Source organism: Anoplopoma fimbria, chromosome 5, assembly GCF_027596085.1.
Source record: "Anoplopoma fimbria isolate UVic2021 breed Golden Eagle Sablefish chromosome 5, Afim_UVic_2022, whole genome shotgun sequence".
NCBI classification, from domain to species: Eukaryota; Metazoa; Chordata; class Actinopteri; order Perciformes; family Anoplopomatidae; genus Anoplopoma; species Anoplopoma fimbria.
The window spans coordinates 6,837,701-6,856,611 of record NC_072453.1 but is presented as its reverse complement, the minus strand read 5'-3'; the positions used below and the strand labels follow the sequence as shown (position 1 = coordinate 6,856,611).

Below are 18,911 nucleotides of genomic sequence, written 5' to 3'. Positions count from 1 at the left end.
TCTTGTTAAGCTCTCTCAGAAGGCTTCGGACCAACACGCCAGCTCTTGTATTAAACAGCTCTTTAAACCCCCCCCCTCCCGAAAAAAGCAACCTCACGTTGCTTAAGGGGGCTTGAATAAATTGCCTAGAACCAGCAAAAGTCATAAAAGCCTTGCCAAAGCGAGGTGACCGGAGCATTGCTTATTGCTGTTGGCATTTGCTGGGCATCCACTGAACTTTCGGGAAGTGATGATGAAATGGCAGAGCGTGTGCCACCATGCAGGCACCGGGCAGAGCGCAGAGAGGGGGACACAGTGTGCCTTTCTGGGTCTCCCGACAGTGATTCACTTCATGCAGCACGCCATCCCCCTACTTGTCACCTTGGGCCTTCACCTTATTTCTCTCATTCACAAAAACATATACAGTGTTTCTCATTGTTGCGCTGTTCAGGTAATCCAAAGCACAGAAGGAAACAGGAATGGGATGCCTCACACCCTGTCGTCTTAGAGCCCTGATGCATGTCTGTTAGTTGTCTGCTGGCAATCAACTGAACATTATAAGATTTAATCCAGTACCCCGCAGAGACTCAGCCAGTGTCTTGTGTGTAAAAATATGTAATGACTCAACATCTAATTAACTTTTCTCCCTTCCACTCCCCCCCAGCCTGTGACTGCCACCCTGTGGGCGCGGCAGGCAAGACGTGCAACCAGACCACAGGCCAGTGCCCCTGCAAGGACGGCGTCACCGGCATCACCTGCAACCGCTGCGCCAAGGGTTACCAGCAGAGCCGCTCACCCGTGGCCCCCTGCATCAGTGAGTGACTCAACCGCACACACGACTAGCAGTCACTGCATGAGACCGTCTTCGGCTTGGTAATTTGATCATCGTGGCAATGAGTCACTGCACAAAACTGTTAAACACTGGCGTGCTCCGTTGTGAAGAACGAAATATAACAAAAGGCTTAATACAGTTACAATAAAGAAGTGGGCTACACTCAAAGCAGAACATACTCAAACTAGTGACATTACAGAGTATAATTGAAAGCACACTTCCCTATAGCCTAAAGTCATTCTGGCCCTCTGACAGACACACCCAACCCGGGACTCTGCACTGCACATACACAGTACGTGTGCTCTGTGGGTTTGCATGGCCACTGAAAATACAATGATAATTTCATAGAGAACAGCCCAAAACATGTGTGCAAAAAGTGCCCAGATGTAAAATCACAGCTAAACTCATATGTGATCTTTAACGAGAGCTGGTGTGAGAACTCAAGTTTTTTTGTCGTTCCACTTGCTGTCAATGATGTATAGTGTGTGTGTGTGTGTGTGTGTGTGTGTGTGTGTGTGTGTGTGTGTGTGTGTGTGTGTGTGTGTGTGTGTGTGTGTGTGTGTGTGTGTGTGTGTGTGTGTGTGTGTGTGTGTGTGTGTGTGTGTGTGTGTGTGTGTGTGTTCTCTGTACTTGCAGTTGTTTGCATGTCGACGACATCAGGTTTTTTAATTTCCTGTGACAAACGTTTATGTGTGCGTGCGGTTTATGAAATATGCCAGCGGCCCCAGTACCATGCAGGCATTCGTAATCGAGGGGCAACTTTCCACCACACTGTGTGCCAGGCGGTACGGTCGCACATAGCACACACACTCCCACGACAACCCTCCACCAAAGCAAACCGTGCTGCCCAGCGCCGTCCCCGAGCTCCGCCACACTGTGCCACATGGTGCCGCGTTGTTTCCCCTCACATGCAGCTCCAGCAGCAGATGGCGGATGTCGAGGTGGAGAAAACAACTGTGGTCATGGATGGCAGACCCCTCTCATTTTAATGCCACGGAAACATCCCAGTGAGAAACAAGAAGAATTGTGTCTGTGCGTTTTTAAGTACATGCGCACATTCGGATCCATCACGAATTGCGTTAATGACAACTGTGTGTGTCAATATGGCCTCATTGTGGGCATCGTACCTCCTATTGAGGCTCCCGGACCCCAAGACAGAAGACAAGCCCATTAAGCAGCCAATTAGTATGATGGCAGCAACCCTCATCTGAATGATCCTTTCATCATCTGTCTGTCTTCACAAGATGTGGCCATGAGGGCACACGGAGTCAAAGCGGTTTTTCTAGCAGCTGCGACAGCCCCTGTTTGTTTTTGTTGGCAGGGTGTCCATAATTTCAGAGAGACAACTGCTGCCCCCCCTCCTGCACCCCCCGTTCCCCACCACCAACACACTCCCACTTCGCTTGGTTCAAACCCCTCAACCTCCAAATCCAATCAAAAGCAGATCTTCTGGGTGGATGCTAAGCCTGCGTTCCAGTAACTCTGTTTACGGGAAAAGCAAAGGGGCCGTCGTTATTATTAGCATTTGTATTGGAAAGTTGAATACGGTTAGAAGAGAAGTCCTAGAGGAATTCCACGAGGCACTTTTTAGAGTAGCCAGCGGGCACAGCGAGGGGGGGTGGGCTACATCTGTCTCAAGACGATCCAACCAAGATTGCCCCCTTTGCCATCTGTCCATCTGTCTATACATGCTTGCATGGGGATTACACAGCAGCGTTAACCCGGCATCTGTTAGGGGAGGACGAGACTAATCCAGTGCAGCCACCTTTTTCCATTTTAATCAGTCTTCCTCAGATGTATCAACCGCACCGACTTTGAATGGATTGACTTCTCCAAACTGGATTACTGGGTGTAGTTGTGGTGCATATACTGAGTTTGGCTCAAACTTCTTTCAACCACTCACACCGTCTCAGGATCTTTCAATGTATTCCTTAAACATGACAGTGAAACCACCACATTAGTGCGTGGAATGCATGGTTTATTTGAGCCTGTCTTCCCTCTCATCGCCAATAAGTATCTCTGTCAGTGTTTATCTAGCATGTCTCTCTGCAAGGCACTGTGTGTTATCATGTGTATAGTTGACAAATGTCACAAAGCTACTGAAAGGCAAACCTAGTATTTTCTCTTATTGGCCTTGGTGAGCAAACATACTTTCTACTTCTCAATACTAAGCTTACTCTCTTCATTTTGTTCTAGGTTTATTAATTTATTCACAAAACCTTGCTATAACAACTATTTTAATAATGAATTCAAACATACTTCATTTCTTTGACCACACTTTCACTCTTAGCGGGCATAAAGCCAAATCACTTAGACCAGTGGTTCTCAAATGGGGGTACGTGTACCCCTGGGGGTACGTGAAGGCACTCCAGGGGGTACGTGAGATTTAAAAAATATATATTTAAAATTAGCATCCATTCAAAAATCCTTTAAAAATTGTTATTTAATAAATATTCAATAAAATATAAGTGTAAGTTCATAAACTGAATTTAATGCAACAATGCAATCGTCAGTGTTGACAGTTTAGTAAATCAGACACTGATGGCAGAGCGCTTAGTATTACATCTTTTTTTCAACCAAAAATGCTTTGCGCTGGTTAGAGGGTACTTGGCTAAAAAAGTATTTCACAGGGGGTACATCACTGAAAAAAGGTTGAGAACCACTGACTTAGACCATACTTGAAAGGCATGGATTTACATTTAACCAGCAAAATAACTTTGTATTTCTTGTGTGTTTCAGAAATCCCAGTGGTCAACCCCACAGCTGTGGTGAGCAGCACAGAGGAACCAGCTGGTTAGTATTCGCCCTCTGCACCTCGCCCATAAGCACCACCGCTTTATGAGAGGAACAAAAACATATTTTTTAATATTACTGGTCTTGAGTTTTCAGGTGTGGAATAAATATTAATGAAGGGCGGGTCCGCTCTTTTGAAGTTTGGCTAAGAGAACGAGTGCATTGGGAATTGAAGAATTTTTCCATTGTCTTAAAAACCTGTATCCTTGGCATGATTTCCCCTAACTGCTAACCTCAAGTTAGTGGAGCCTTGCTGTGCTCATAATATAGCTGCAGCGGAGAGCCAAGGCCTGCAGATAGGCAGCAGAGGTGATTAGTTAAAGTTTAGCTGGGAGATTTAGTGGAAGGGAGAGTTTTGAGACGTGAAAAAAAAGTGTTGGCAAGTGGCTGGGGGAAAAGTTGTTCAGTCTCCCCCTCTAGCCGTCCAATTTACGCACCGGTCAATTACCCTCTCCTTATTTTTCATTCTGCGGCTGTTTGATTTGAATGGTGGTGTTGATTTGGAAATGTTGATTCATTATGGGTTTATAACATATATCATCACTCAGGCTGCAGATCGCTCCCCCCCATGTTGCCGCAGATACTTTACTGAGCTAGCCAAAGCATATTGTTTTATTGATCAAAAACAGTTTGAGGGCTAATGATGTCTTTAATGGCTCTGATTTCATTCCACAGGGAAATATTGAAGCTAAAGGCAGAACCCAGTCATTGAACATTGCATACAGTAACTATAGGAAAAAGACTCCCATTAAATCAAATGTTGTAGAATGAATATATTGGTTTATATTAGAGGAAAAGTTTGACTTTTGGGAAATAAACTTATTTGCTTTCTTGAATAAAGTTAAATGACAAGATCGATACCACTCGTGTTTATTGGGAGGATGTTGTAAATTGGATAAATTAGGTTAGTTAAGGACAAAGACTGGAAGCAGATATTATTCATAAGATTGTTTGTACAAATAAGTCTTAGTCAGATTATTTTTACAAGTTTTTAGCCTGTTTCAAATGTCCTTGTCAGTTTTTATCATATTTTATCAACCAAATATCTTTTTCATCAGTTTTAGCTGACTAAAAGTATGGGGATTCCAGCCTTGTCTTAGTCTAAGTATAAGTATAAGTATGTCTAGTAGTCTTTTTAAGTTATCAGATTATATTGAACATTTCATTCAAATGTTCACTTTATCTCCTTCTTCCCAGCCCTGTTGTTGTCATTGAAGTCCGTTACTCTGAGTCACAAAGAACAGGAAACAGAACTGCTGCATTTAATGGCGTCTGTGCCTTTCGGAATCTTCTCGTCATAGTTATGGAAAAAAAGTAGTTAACAAACATAGTTAGTCATAGTTTTTGTAAACAAAATGAATACATATTAAACAAAGGACAATAGACAATAGATTGGTACGTTTGGACACAGCCAGCTGAACTGCTAAGCTCACCGGCCCGCTGGCTTAAGCTACATATTAAACGCACAGCAATGTTTATCCTCGACTCAGACTTAATAAATAAGGAAATATATTTCCTTAAAGGTCAATATATCAATAATAATAATATCCTCACATTTGAAGGTTCTTTTCTCATTTGCGACTTGCACAAAAATGCACAGTTCAGCTCTTTCTTGTGTTTACTTTCTTGTGTCTACTTCCCTGGGAAAATGTTTTCGGGGTCTCAGAACAAAAGAGTTGTTGATCGGCAATTCACCTCAGGCTCTACCGAACACACCAGAGCATTTCCCCCGCCATCCTTCTCCTTCCTAAACTACCATAGAACGAGCTTCAACATCAGAAACCCAAAGGCCCCTAGAAAGTTTTTGTGTAAGGGGCGGTGGGTGCAATTTGTCCTTGTCATGGCACAGTGAGCGGGGCTCAAAGGGAACGAGGGCATCGAGAGCCCCGGAGCCAATTGTGAGTGTTTTCAGTGGGCCGGTCTTCTGGGTCAGTGGGCGATTCACCGAGAGCTTTTCCAGGTGAACAGCCAGCAGTAAGTGACTCTTCATGGGAAAACACACACACTGTCTCCCAGACAGCGTTTTACCACTAATACCTTTAGGCCAGCCACTGTATACACCACACACACACACACACACACACACACACACACACTGGCAGTGATCTAATGAAATCCATGCATAGCTCATATGAATGCTTGCCTGTCACAGTTGCATGCACACTTACATGATAATGATCTGCACATGAACCCACACGCTCACATATAATGAAAAAGACCTTAAGCAAGCTATGATATTAAACATAATTTATTTAAAGTATGTGAGTAATGTACAATACACACACACACACACACACACAAATCCATCCACAAGTACACCTCTGCAGCCGTCAACGACTACACCTCCAATCATCGTTTTTTAAAAGTCGCCCTGTCTGGAGGTTATTGGAAGCTGCCATCTGCTCTCTCTTTCTCCCTTTCCTTCCTTGTCTCTCCTCTCTCTGGCTAATAAAATCTCCAGCGCTCTGATATACAGCCAAGCCTCCTGGACATTTTTATGGGCTCCTTGGTCCCCTGTTTCTTTCTCCTCCTTCCATTGCTCCATCCGTCCTTCCTTAAAAAAAAAAAAAAAAAGAAAATGAACGATGCAACACTCCTTCTCTCATGCAACCCCAGAAAGCGGAATTCCTCTCTCTCACGACAGTTTATTTTATTTTTTTAATTGGGGCATTCCACATCCGGCAATTTTATTTGGTTTGCTTTGGGAAGCAACAGGACTGAATAGTTTTCCTGTTGAAGGCAATGAAAGGCCTGACCACAGATACCAGTCCAGTTACCAGCATGTGGTTCTTCAGTTTCATGCCCTGACAAGTGAGCAGCATGGTCAGCTTTTTGTGTCCCCTCGCTAAAACTGACTAACCATGTTGAAATATGACCCTCCTTTCATTTTTTTTCTTAACTTTGTTAGTTTCTCATAGTTTTGAAATTGAAAGAAGTGGATCCAAAATTTTGCGGTTCATAAAATCCAGTGGCGTCCAGTCAAGTACAGTAGAGCCTTGCTAATGATCAACAGTGTCTCTTTCTTTCTTGTCACCGCTCCCGTAGCAGTAGTTACCATGAGAACAATTTTAAAAAAACACAACACAATGCTTTACATTGTATCAAGGATTCTTGTTATTGATTGCTTAAATAAGCACTTTCAAATGTTCATTTAGTTAAGCCCTTTGTTCTCCATTACCCTCTGCTCTCAGCTCATGGAAAACACATTTTGTGATCACAGAGAAGCAAAGCTTTTATAGTTTAGATGACAAAATAAATATTCCATGATCTCAAAAGAAACAAACTTTGGGAAATAATAACATGCATGTGCTCTATTTGATGTGACTTATCTACAACTCTCTCGGGTCATAGGCAGTGTTTAACACAGTCATCCTCAACATCAGTTTACAAATACATCCGGCTATTATTTGTTATTCATGTTGAAGGAAAGGTTTGTGCTATAGAGTATAGAGATGTGAGGCTGACAAAGTTGCTTCAAGTCCCAGAGTGAGACATTCAGGGCTCAATTGTTTCCAGTGCAGTTTCCATATTCGTGTGAGGACGTGTCAACCTAAAAAAAATGCTCTCTTATAGATAGATGACAACCAAACCCAACCAAACCAAGGCTGGTTTTAGAGGCTGTCAGGAAGAGATCTGAGATAGGTCACTGAGCCAAGAGGTCCATTTTAACTGTCACAATCGTAATTATAACACCTCATCCCTGGCGCTTTGAATGGTCATTGGAGGTCATCCGTCCAATGTGTGGTCTCAGTCGTCACGCTGGCAGCCAAGGTCTATTCACATCCATCCAACCATGACCTGCTTCCACCGCGCTCTGTCTTTTCTCTAGACCCCTGCAAAACATGTCAAACTGAACACTTTTATTACTCTGGTGTGTTTCAAACGGCTGTTGCAGCAGTTTGATGTGGGGTTTGTCAGAAGTTGTATTTTAGCACACAAAAACCAAACCAAGCTTAATGTTATCCAACCTGCTCCAGTCCCTCTTGGCCCTGTTGGTGAATAGAAGTACAAATATTACATTACATTACATTACAGTCATTTAGCAGACGCTTTTATCCAAAGCGACTTACAGGAAGTGTATTCAACATAGGTATTCAAGAGAACTACTAGTCACCAGAAGTCATAAGTGCATCTCCTTTCTTAAACAAGCATCTTAAAGCATAAACCAGAGCAAAAGTATAGTGCAGAGGCAAATTACTACGAAAACAATAATTGCAACAGACTAATACGAATACAATAAGTGCTACAAACTACTACGAATAGGATAAGTGCAGTAAACGAATACGAATTCAATAAGTGCAGCGAACTGATACGAATACAGTGAGTGCAACAACTAATACGAATACAATAAGTGCTACGAGGAAATATGATCCAGAAATGTAGACGCGCATGTGCAGAAACAAGAACCTAGTGGTTCATTTTGATGCTTTTCAGTGTTTGTATTGGTGGTTTCACAGCACATAACAGTTAACGGTGTTTTGTCACACTAACTTTGCATTGCAGATGTGGTGATGCTGCTACAAAAGCACCACATAATACACTATGAAACCTAAAATGCAACCTTATGAAGATTCACATTTCAAGTGTGTAAGTGTCCCATTATGTGTGTAATGTGAGTGTCGGTAGGTGTGGTGAAGTTCCAGCCTGCAGTACAGGAGTGAGTGATGTTTTTTTTTTTTTTTTTTTTTTTACAGATTGTGAGTCGTATTGTAAACCAGTGAAGGGCAACCTGAAGATCAACATGAAGAAATACTGCAAAAAGGATTATGGTAAGAGAGGAGGATTCTTTATCAACCATTATTCATATATGTACCGTGTTTGGAGTATTGGCCTGAGTGTATTTTTTCATGAATGTGTCCTCAGCGGTGCAAGTGAACGTGCTGGACATGGAGACGATCGGGGACTGGGCGAAGTTCTCAGTAAATTTGGTGTCCGTGTACAAGAGCCGCGGCGAGCCCTTGAAGCGAGGCGACAACATCCTGTGGGTCCACATGAAGGACCTGGCCTGCAAATGTCCCAAGATCCAGATGAGCAAGCGCTTCTTGGTGATGGGCGGCAGCGACGGCGGTGGTACGGGCACAGGGACGGGTCCGGGGGTCGGTCCTGGCGGTGGAGCGACCAGTCCGGGGGCGGAGCGCGTGGGCCTAATGGCCGATAAGAACAGCCTGGTGATCCAGTGGAGGGACGTTTGGACGAGACGCCTGAGGAAGTTCCAGCGCAAAGAGAAGAAGGGGAAGTGCGGCAAAGCGTGATGGGAAAGCAGCGTTCATCCCTTCCCCCACCTTCATGAACCCTTACCCCCGCAATCTCCCTTTCCTCCCCCTGTCTTCCCCCATCACGGGAACACTGCACATTAGAAAGACTGCATGTACCCTACCTGTTTTAAGGACCACGTTTTGTGTATATTGTATAATTATTTTCCTTTTTTTTTTTTTATTTTTCAAGGTTTGTCTTTGTTATGTCGGTTGTCTTTTTTTGTCCAATTGGTTTGCCTTAAAAAGGGACCATTAAAAAGGGTATGAAGTGTAGACAAAAGCAGACGCCATTTCCCTCCTCGACGACGACGACGGAGGAAACGTCCACTGGTCCGTCCCCCCCCCCCACCCGACTGCGACCCCCTGACCCTCAGCCTCCTCTTACCGCCAACACTGACTGTCTCCTGCCATTTTGTTTGACATTTAAGAAAACCACACTTCACACACTTCTCTGAGGATTGTATTGAACAGTGTTTGTCAATGACTGATTTCAGTAAGAAGACAAGCTGCGCATCCTCAGCTTGTCCTCCTCACGTTTCATTGTTTGAAACAACTTGGATCAGCAATTCAATCAACATTTGCTGTAAAAATGTTCCTGAAAAAAAAAATGGGGCCTTCTTGCTTTAGGTCTCTGCAGTAACTTCTACAGACTGTAGACTATGAAACTCTTGTCCCGTGAGGAACCAAGGGCTCCCTTTGCAGGGACGTTTTCCACAGCAAACCTCAGTCTCACCACCACTGCTGCTGCCACCAGACAGCCCTCACAGAACAAACTGTTCTTATATCTGCAAGTGTTTGATGCCACTGCTCACAGTAGAGTTTATATTCTTTGTGTGTCTACTTTCACATCATCCATCCATATCCCAGCCCTGAACTTATTTGAAATATATCCTATTGTTTCATTTTAAGCAGAACAAACCCTGTTAGCATGTGTGAGTCACATTCCAGGCCCCTCAGGGACTGTGCCTCGTCGCCACTAGTCCCTCTCATGAGTGGTTTATAAAGTCATGCATCACCATCATGACTCATTGCTTGTCACTTTTTTCTGGAAGAAAAATTAAGCGGTGTGGACAAATGGCTGGAATTTCAGAACAATACCAATTTTTCCAAGGAGACCTTTTGCTTTATGGATAATGTCTTCCGCTGCGGTAGTGGCCTTCCAGATGTTTTTGTGTGGCCGGTGTCATTTGTTTGTATTTAAATGTCTGAACATATTTCTGATGCTTCCAGTGACTGGCAGGCTTTTGTTTGCCGAAATAAGAGATTGAAACGAGAGTTCCTTTTCATGCAGTAAGAAGAAAACAAAGTCGGATAAACAACATAATCGTGTTTTTCTCAAGTGTATTTTGACAAAATGAATGAGGCTGGAAAGTTTTTAGTGCTCACTGATTGTATTATGACATGAGGGGATCATATTTCATTCCTCATGTGCTTTGTTATGTTTGCATGTTTGTGGTTTTTGCTGGTCCATCAAAACCTTACAGTGAGCAGTGAAGAACTAAAACTAAAATGAGCATCGAGATCCAAAGGAAAACTTCCCCAGTTATCTCCCCCCACTTGCCGACCCTGACGCGATCCCTGTCATCCTTTGCCAAATAAGCGTAGTCCGTCTTTAAATTCAATTAAGAGACTATGGAAGTCAGGACCGACAGAAACCACAGAGAGAGCCGTCTGGTTGCTCTCAAGCTTTTTATCTGCCTCTTGCTGTTATTTCATTCTGTAAAGCACGTTACAATTTATTTAAATAGAGTAAAAGATAAACACACAGTTTTGAGGGGCACATCGAGCTAGCGTAGCAGTGAGTGTGCGGGCAGGCATGTCATGCTAGCGAGCGGTTACGCTCCTCTGGCTTCGGCGGTATGTTTGGTTTGTCATCCTTCCAGAAGTGTCTCTCCTCCGCTCTCGTCTCTGTGTGTCAGCCACCACCCTCCCCAAACTCCCCTTTTTTTTTTTTTTTTTTTAAACCCATTTTGCATGTTGTGTATTCAGTGTCTTAGATAAGTGACAGCGCACAGCGATGCTGCCAAAACTCCTCAGTGGTGTACTGTACTGCACTGTAGCTCTTGTTTTTCACGTCTGCCGAGAATGTATGTCAAACTGTGAAGGACACACTCACACAGGTGTATGGACTGATTGTAAAGTGTTTATGAAATAATGTCACCAAGCTTAAGAATGTGGACACCATGACAGTTGATGCCATTATAAACTCTGAAGGATGTTATGGATATTCATGCTTATCTGTCTGTCGCGTAATGACATTTTGATTTTTTTTCTAAGCCCCCCCCAAAAGAAAAACATAACCAAAATGAGATATCACCCACCATGATTTCTCGTGGACAAGACAAAAATGTCAAACAAAAAAAGAAACGTTTGGACAGCACCATGCCCAGGACACAATTCCCACCTTTGGAATTCAGCAAAAATGCAGAACCAAACAGTCAATTATTTGTGCGTTGGCTGTCAGTGGACCGTCAGACAGGTGGTGTTACAGTAGCACCAGTCTCCTCGTCCCGGTATGCAAGTACGGCGTGACACTTTATGATTGATGGTCAAAGTACGTGCCAGTGAGGCCTCTCTGGTTCTTAACTCCTTAAGGGACCAACACACATTAGGAGGGATCGTGGTGTCCTTGAATCTGGACTTTCTCTCGCTTTGAATTGCAGAAAAAAAAAAAAGAAATCCTCCTTTTTCTTTCTCTTGGCTCTCCTTTTTCTCAAGTGCCCACCCTGATTGTTGGAAAAAAGATGAGAAGTAAGAGTGGCCAGATGTTGTTTCGGGGGTGGAAGCATAGTCTTGTGAAAAAGCTATTTAGTGAGCCTCATAGGGAGAGCCGTCCCGTTGTTTTACGTTAACAAGCCCGGCAGATTGGCAGTGGAACTGAGGCCATAACTGCTCTGCTTTGTTTAACCCCCTTCACAGCATTTATAGCATTCACAGGTGTGCGTATACGTGAGTGAGTGTGTGTGTGTGTGTGTCTAATTAACTTTACCCGAGTAAACAAGTGATGCGAACATGAACCGGAGCTGCAGAGAGGTGAGAGAGCTCTCAATTGAAGGCAGACAGTTCTCAGTATAAAGTTTGCATTGACGAGTCTGAACAGAATATGATGAACAGTTTTCATTTACATTTCCCCGTCCTGATTCCACATTTCTTCCTGGTTCACTTACAATCTCGCGTTGTTTAATAGGTCTTGACACATTTCTTGATGTTGTAAATATGTACTGAACGGCCTCTGCCAATCATGTTTGTCTTTTTGTGAAGCGTCACTTGGCCTGGGATGACTCACGTGTATGGATGTACAAAACCAGATGATGTTATATGGATGTGGAAACCAGAAACATATGCTTTTGTGATCACAACCAGAAGATATGGTTCAGATATTACACAGAATGTATTCCTTATTTTTTATTTTATTTTTTGGTTTTATGTTGTTTCCAGACAACAACCGCCCAATTGTAAATGACTTTGAGGAGATTCGAGTGCAAATGTGACGAAGGCTGATCGGACCCTCTCTCGTTTCCCAGAGAGGCACAGACACAACAACCCACCACTCTCTGTTACATTAACGTCCTGGGAATAATGCTTCACTCACACACAAAACATGTCCACCTACCTTTGTTGGGGAACAAAGGGATTCTTCCCTCAGTTCAGTTCTGCTCTTCACTTCTGTTATATCAAAGTCTTCCTTGTACATTTTTTCCTCTGAGGCAATGAACCACTGACTTTTTAATCTAAATGATAAAAAAATAAATTATTAGTTAATGAGCTGTGTGTTGTGCTGATCATCTGTCTCTTTGATTACAGTCATTAGCCTGAGCTGCGGAAGTAATGTCAAATTGATATGCGTGTGTTTCCCACTGGAAAGAATGCTCACATACAGTGGGCACTGCTCTGGTGTGTTTCCACTCACACTGGGGTCTGAAGGGGGAGACGACTGGGGAGAGCGGCTCCCCTCCTCTACGAACATAGCAAAGCTCTGTAAATAAACAGTCAGGCACACACACACACACACACACACACACACTTGAATGTGTACCTCACCTCTGAGGAAACCCAACTCCCGAAGTCAGATCCAAAGCAGGAAACTCCTTACTCTCTTTCTCTCCCCCACTCTCTCACCTACAGTCTCCTCTGTCCTGGTCTCCCCACCCTCTAACCAAACAGGCCGGCTCCATCCATCCTCCTGAAGGTAAATTACAGGAAAGCTACCATTTATCATCGCTCTCCCCCGGCGTGGCCATCACGGCTTTGAGAATAGAGGTTGCTGAGATGGTCTGGACACCCACACACACACTAACACACACACACACACACACACACACACACACACACACACACACCATGACAAGTCTCTGCATCAAGCACATCCATCCTGGACATCCGGGCCCACCATCAGCGTGCTTCTCTTTCCATCTCTATTTGTCTCTGTCTTTCACTCAGTGTGTGTGAGAACTGTTCTCCATCTTTTTGCTTATTTTTGCCAAAAATGTACTCAGGAGATGTCCTTTGAGTTTTTTTTATTTTTATGTGACCAGCGTAATGCAGGTGCTGCAAACAAATAAGAGTAAACGTAGTGGCTGTGTAGCCTTTTTTTGTAAGTGGAAACCTTTTTGTGAACTTTTGAACTGGTCTTTCCATCCCCAAAGTCTCTCAAGCCAGTAGGCCGTCTTCCCATCCCTTAAAAGTATGAAAGGATGTATAAGACAGCGTACTGTTTTTGTTGGGAGTATGACTGCACCAATATATCAAATTGAAAACCAGATTTAAAACCAAGTTAAAACATTTTTTGAATTTAACACCATCCCGTCCAATGTTATGACCTCCACCAAGTTTCTTATTCATTGTTCCGCTTGTGTTACCTGAAGTTGCAATGCATTGTGCTCTGTTAGCCTCTGCTGTTTCTCTTTACGTCCCCTCCATATTACACCTTTATAAATGTATATTTGCAAACTGTATAAGAGTTGAGCAGCCTGCGTTCATTCTCAGTTATAGCTATAATGACATGGATAAAGACAGACTCATATTGATTTCTGTCACTTTCCTACACTGTGTAGAGTGACAACTCAATGATGAGATCTTCAAGTGTGTTTGGGAAACCACTTAGGGAGAAAACTGGAGCTCTAGAGAGTGACTGGTCTGAGAGAGAGCTGCTGCTAAGAGCGCTGGAAAAGAGCAAAGAGGATCCGGCCAAATACTGTCCGTTCTTTCCCCTCCCTATCCTAACACACACACACACACACACACACACACATCCACGCACCACCCAGCGGCAGACGAGGGGGCTTACCAATTGTGCTTTCATAAGCTGCCAAAGCGGCTTCATTGGCTTTAAATGGAGCCTCATTACCACTGTGCTTCAAAGCTCAACAACGGCATTTTCCAGCATGGGGTCTGTTTCCTTAATCTTCTCTTTTCCCTAATGCTTTACTTTTTCGCCACATTCACGACTTTCCATTCTAATGATCTCTATGACTTATTTCCTCTTTTTTTTTTATTATTTCCCCCCATCTCGTTTCCCCCCTCGGAGACGGCGAGAGTATGTGTGAATATCTGAACGTATCTGTGAACACTCATGTATGCTTGTCTGTGAGTGTGTGTGGGGGTCACAAAGTAATAACCCCCACTGAAAACCGCAAAAAAATGTGGCGAGAAATCTGTGTGGACCAAGATCATAAATATTCAGTGGTGAAGGTCCGATCCCTTTCTCTCTCGCTCTCTGCTGCATGTCTTTTTCTCTGAGTGAAACCAGCTGTCGACTGAAGAGACACCACTCCCTCTGGATCTGACAACATGCGTGACAATGACCACACCTCCGCTCGCACATCTGTCATCCTTCAATCCCTCCATCTTTCCATTTTCCATTTAAACTAAAAAAGAGCATATTTCATGCCTCGAAGGGAAATGTGTTCTTCTCAATTTACTGTTAAATGGGCCAATCACATCCATGATATACTCTGGGACAATTTTCCAGACACAAACACACAGTGTCGAGGATTGTTACGGACTGCTGTCGCACAAAACTGGGATTCAGTGTTCCTTTGTTGGGGCCTTTTTATTGGAGAAACAAACTTTATTGGGCCAGTGAGTGATTGAAAAAGAGTGAGGAATAGGGGGTAATTTAAAACCAGTGTGGTCCCTGATAGGAGCATTGTGCAGCACAAGCCTGCTCCTAATCCGCCCCTCAGCTTTGTGTTTGATTGGGTACTGTTGAAAATGGGGATGAGTCTGCCTCTTCAAAGCCTGTAACATAAGAGGAATGTGTGTGTGTGTGTGTGTGTGTGTGTGTGTGTGTGTGTGTGTGTGTGTGTGTGTGTGTGTGTGTGTGTGTGTGTGTGTGTGTGTGTGTGTGTGTGTGTGTGTGTGTGTGTGTGTGTGTGTGTGTGTGTGTGTGTGTGTGTGTGTGTGTGTGTGTGTGCTGCCCATGTATTAAGGTGATCACAAAAAGCGGATTGTGTGCAGATGGACAAACAGAAATTACATTGATACTTTTGGCGTAAGCCCTTTGTGAGTCGTATCACTTATTACGGCACATTTTAATAGCTTTTTACAATCCTGGCTTTAGGGCTGAGTAATTATTAAACTTTCTCTTCAATGTGAGCACAAACATGTTTAATGATGTAAAATTAAAACACTTTCAATATGTTGCAGTGTTGTGTTTGGATCGGGAATGCTCTATCGGATCGCGGTGGGCTACTTCAGGATCGAGCCTGGCGCAGGCATTTGGCTTTGGGATAAAGGGTTGGATACAAAAATCAGAGAACATCTTGGCTTTGATTTTGCCTTCGTTTTATGAGAGGGGGAAGTCAAAAAGATAATTCTCCTCGCACTCTTTAAGAAGTTGGAGTGCATGACAGATGGAGAGGACTTTGCGCCCACTGGGGTAGATCCATTGTAAAGGGTCGATTAATCATCTATACAGGGACGTACGCTTCATCAAACCAGATTAACTGAAATATAAAAATGAGAAAAATACTCACAAAGCAGCGCATGATGAGTCCCACATTTTAGGGGAGAAATTTATTCTGAATTAATAGATTTCAGAGAACATTATTCATTCATATTTTACAAGTGATGACAGACTGATCGCTTAAAATGTGCCATTTGAGGAGTATCCATGCTGAATTGGCTTCGAGTCCCATCGGCCGTCTCAGCCAAACACTTGATTAAATATGCATAACTCAGCGGTGAACTAGGGGGCAAGCTGTGTTTAAAATAAATCTGACTCATTTTTTGGAATATGTATACATGGTTTACTTTACAAATGGACAGAGAGTAACATGTTTTGTTGCAGAGTACTATAGAGCCTGGGAGAAATGGTGTTGCCTTAGAGTATTTTCCAAAAGACTCTGGTTCTGGATAGCATTTCAATTCAGATAAGACCGTGGTTCAATAGTTTTCCAATAAAATAAAAGTCCTTTTTGGATTGAAATTAACATTAAATTTGCCTTCTTTTCTCACTCCATCTTTCCATGCTCCATTTCTCGCTAATGAAAAACTAGATTTAGTAAGAATGCTCCTCTTTCCTCCAGGCTCAGCCCCTCTCAGCTCTACACCCCAGGCTATACTGTACTGCTCTGCGTTAGGCCCATCCACTTCAGGCCCCATCTGTTGGCATTTAGCACCAGCTTCCCCGCCTCTGCACTGATCTCCGGTCTACATTAACTGCCCTAATTTGTCTGCCAAAGCCCACTCTGATTGCTACCATGTGATGTTATGTGAAAGGTGAGGGATGCCTACTTATCTGTGAAGACGGACAAAGAGACGGGGGGGTCAAAACAAGAGAGGGCAAGCAGGATTAGGAGGAGAAAAAAAAAGGTTAAGAGAGGAAAGGAAAGTGATTAGAGAATGACATGGAGAATAGAGACCACATGACAGGATGGGGACGAGATGGGAAGAATGGACAGCGTGGATGTGTAAAAATGTGGTTTTGTGCAGACGGGGGCCTTTCCCTCAAGAGAAAACAGCGATGAGTCCAGACTGAGATGTCATCAGGCTCCACGGTCCACCAGGACTTTTGCAGTCACGCTTCGATGTCTGCAGGCCAACGCAACCCCCTCCCCAGTGAAAAGCACATCCCCTTATTTCCCCTTAGAATACATTTTCTCTTCCTCTGAGTCCACTTCTTACGGAAAAAAAGACCTGAAGGCTTTTCCAGTGGGAATTGTGGTCTTCAAGTTTGTGACAATCAGACAAGTGCACGCAAAGTGATTCAAGAAGTCTACAGCAAGTGGAAGTAAATGATACATTTACTCTCGTTGCTATTACAGTAAGTTGTTTTTTTCTGTGTGTGTGTGTGGTCTACTATTTATCACTAGTATCATTGGCTACTTTGCTAAATTTCTTCTGTATAATTATTTTTATATAATTTCATGCTTTCCACCAATAGGTTTTGCTCACAAGGTAATTCCAACAAAGATATAGAATACCTTCATGTTTTAAGATAATACATGGTATGATATCCTAGGATGTGTACTGCAATAACAAAAGCATTAATACATTAATATACACAGTACATAAGACACTAGACAAATGTACACTTCGCTACATCCAAATTACATGAAAAAAGTCCTGATAAACTGTGTAAAAAAATGATAAAGAGGAAGGGACATAAATCCGCATCCACAGGTTTGTCTACGTCCGCAGAGTGGTGACACTCCGGATATGATGCGATGTAAATGTTTGGTTATATAAAGAGAGCCCTATATTTACAATTACCGTATTTTCCGCACTATAAGGCGCACATAAAAGCCTTTAATTTTCTCAAAAAACGACTGTGCGCCTTATAATCCGGAGCGCTTTATATATGGATTAATTCTGGTTGTGCTTACTGACCTCGAAACATTAGCGGGTTTGTGGTACACGGCGCTCTGTCAACATGTTTTAGTAGACTTAGTAAACTACAAAGCCGCACCGCAGCAGCATCACGGCCACCGTAGTCAGGAGCGTAGCAACTTTCAAATTACTTGACAAAAAGTAATACAGTGGACTGTGCTTCACCATAATATTACAGTGTGTGTGTATAAGGACCCAACATGGCTCCTGTCAAGAGACACGCTTACGACGCGGACTTCAAACTCAAGGCTGTCAGTATTTTATATATTGTAGGAGTGTGGGAAACACACAAAAAAAGGCTTTTTGTGGACGGAGTAAATAAACGTCGGCTTTATTTCACACTCTGCATTCGCTCTGACAACACAACACGCGTTCCCCGATCCCACATCATTAACTCATCAACCCGCTAACGGTCATGGGTAATGTAGTTTGACTGACTGACTGTTTTGTTTCGCTTAATGCGCCTTATAGTCCGGTGCGCCTTATATATGAAAAAAGATTGAAAATAGACCATTCATTGACAGTGCGCCTTATAATCCAGTGCGCCCTATAGTGCGGAAAATACGGTAAATGAAGCCATACATAACGGTGTTGGTGCAATTATTGCAGTAAACAGTAGGGGGCCGGATGGTCTGGATGGTCTGGATGGTCTGGCCTACATGCAGTTGGACCGGGAGCAGATTGTGAAGGACATAGTGGAGCCCTTCAGACAGGTGAGTACAACAACACACTGCTGAGATGCTAAGAACGTCAACAACAACCTTGTTACCTAGCAACGTAGTAGCATATATTGTTTACTTTTTGTCTCAGCTGTTGATTCTAAAAGAGGTTTCAGGTGCCATATTTATTTTTGATCATTTTGGAGTTTTTTTTCTCCCTTTAGGTTAATTCTTGTGAGGCTACAGTGAGGAAGGCAGTTGTATATTTATAATTGAAAGTCAGCTGTATGCACTGCACTGCCCATCTGTTGGTTTGGACATGAGCGGTACTTGTTGCTAATGTTGTTCCACTTGTGTATAAGTTCACATTTAATGCATTATATTCTGTAGCCTACTCTTTAATGTAACAGTAGAATCATATGTCATCACCCCCATTCCCCTCCCCTAATTAAAATGTAACGCTGTAACAGAGTACATTTTAACTGACATACTTTTTGCTTTAACTTAAGTAAAAAAAAAAAAAAAAAAAGGTGCACAACTTTTTTCCAAGTAGCAGTACTT

General features: G+C 43.1%; 1 protein-coding gene across 2 annotated transcripts in view; it reads left to right on the top strand.

The window, feature by feature from the left end:
- The window catches only part of ntn2 (netrin 2), a 39,491-nt gene extending 30,325 nt beyond the window's left edge, over positions 1-9,166 (top strand). For both annotated transcript variants that reach the window (XM_054599092.1, XM_054599093.1), the window contains exons 4-7: positions 644-793; positions 3,551-3,604; positions 8,299-8,373; positions 8,468-9,166. In XM_054599092.1, the coding sequence (XP_054455067.1) occupies positions 644-793; positions 3,551-3,604; positions 8,299-8,373; positions 8,468-8,856 (668 nt within the window). In that variant the 3' untranslated portion in view covers positions 8,857-9,166. The remainder of the gene's footprint in view (positions 1-643; positions 794-3,550; positions 3,605-8,298; positions 8,374-8,467) is intronic.
- The last annotated feature ends 9,745 nt before the right edge of the window (positions 9,167-18,911 follow it).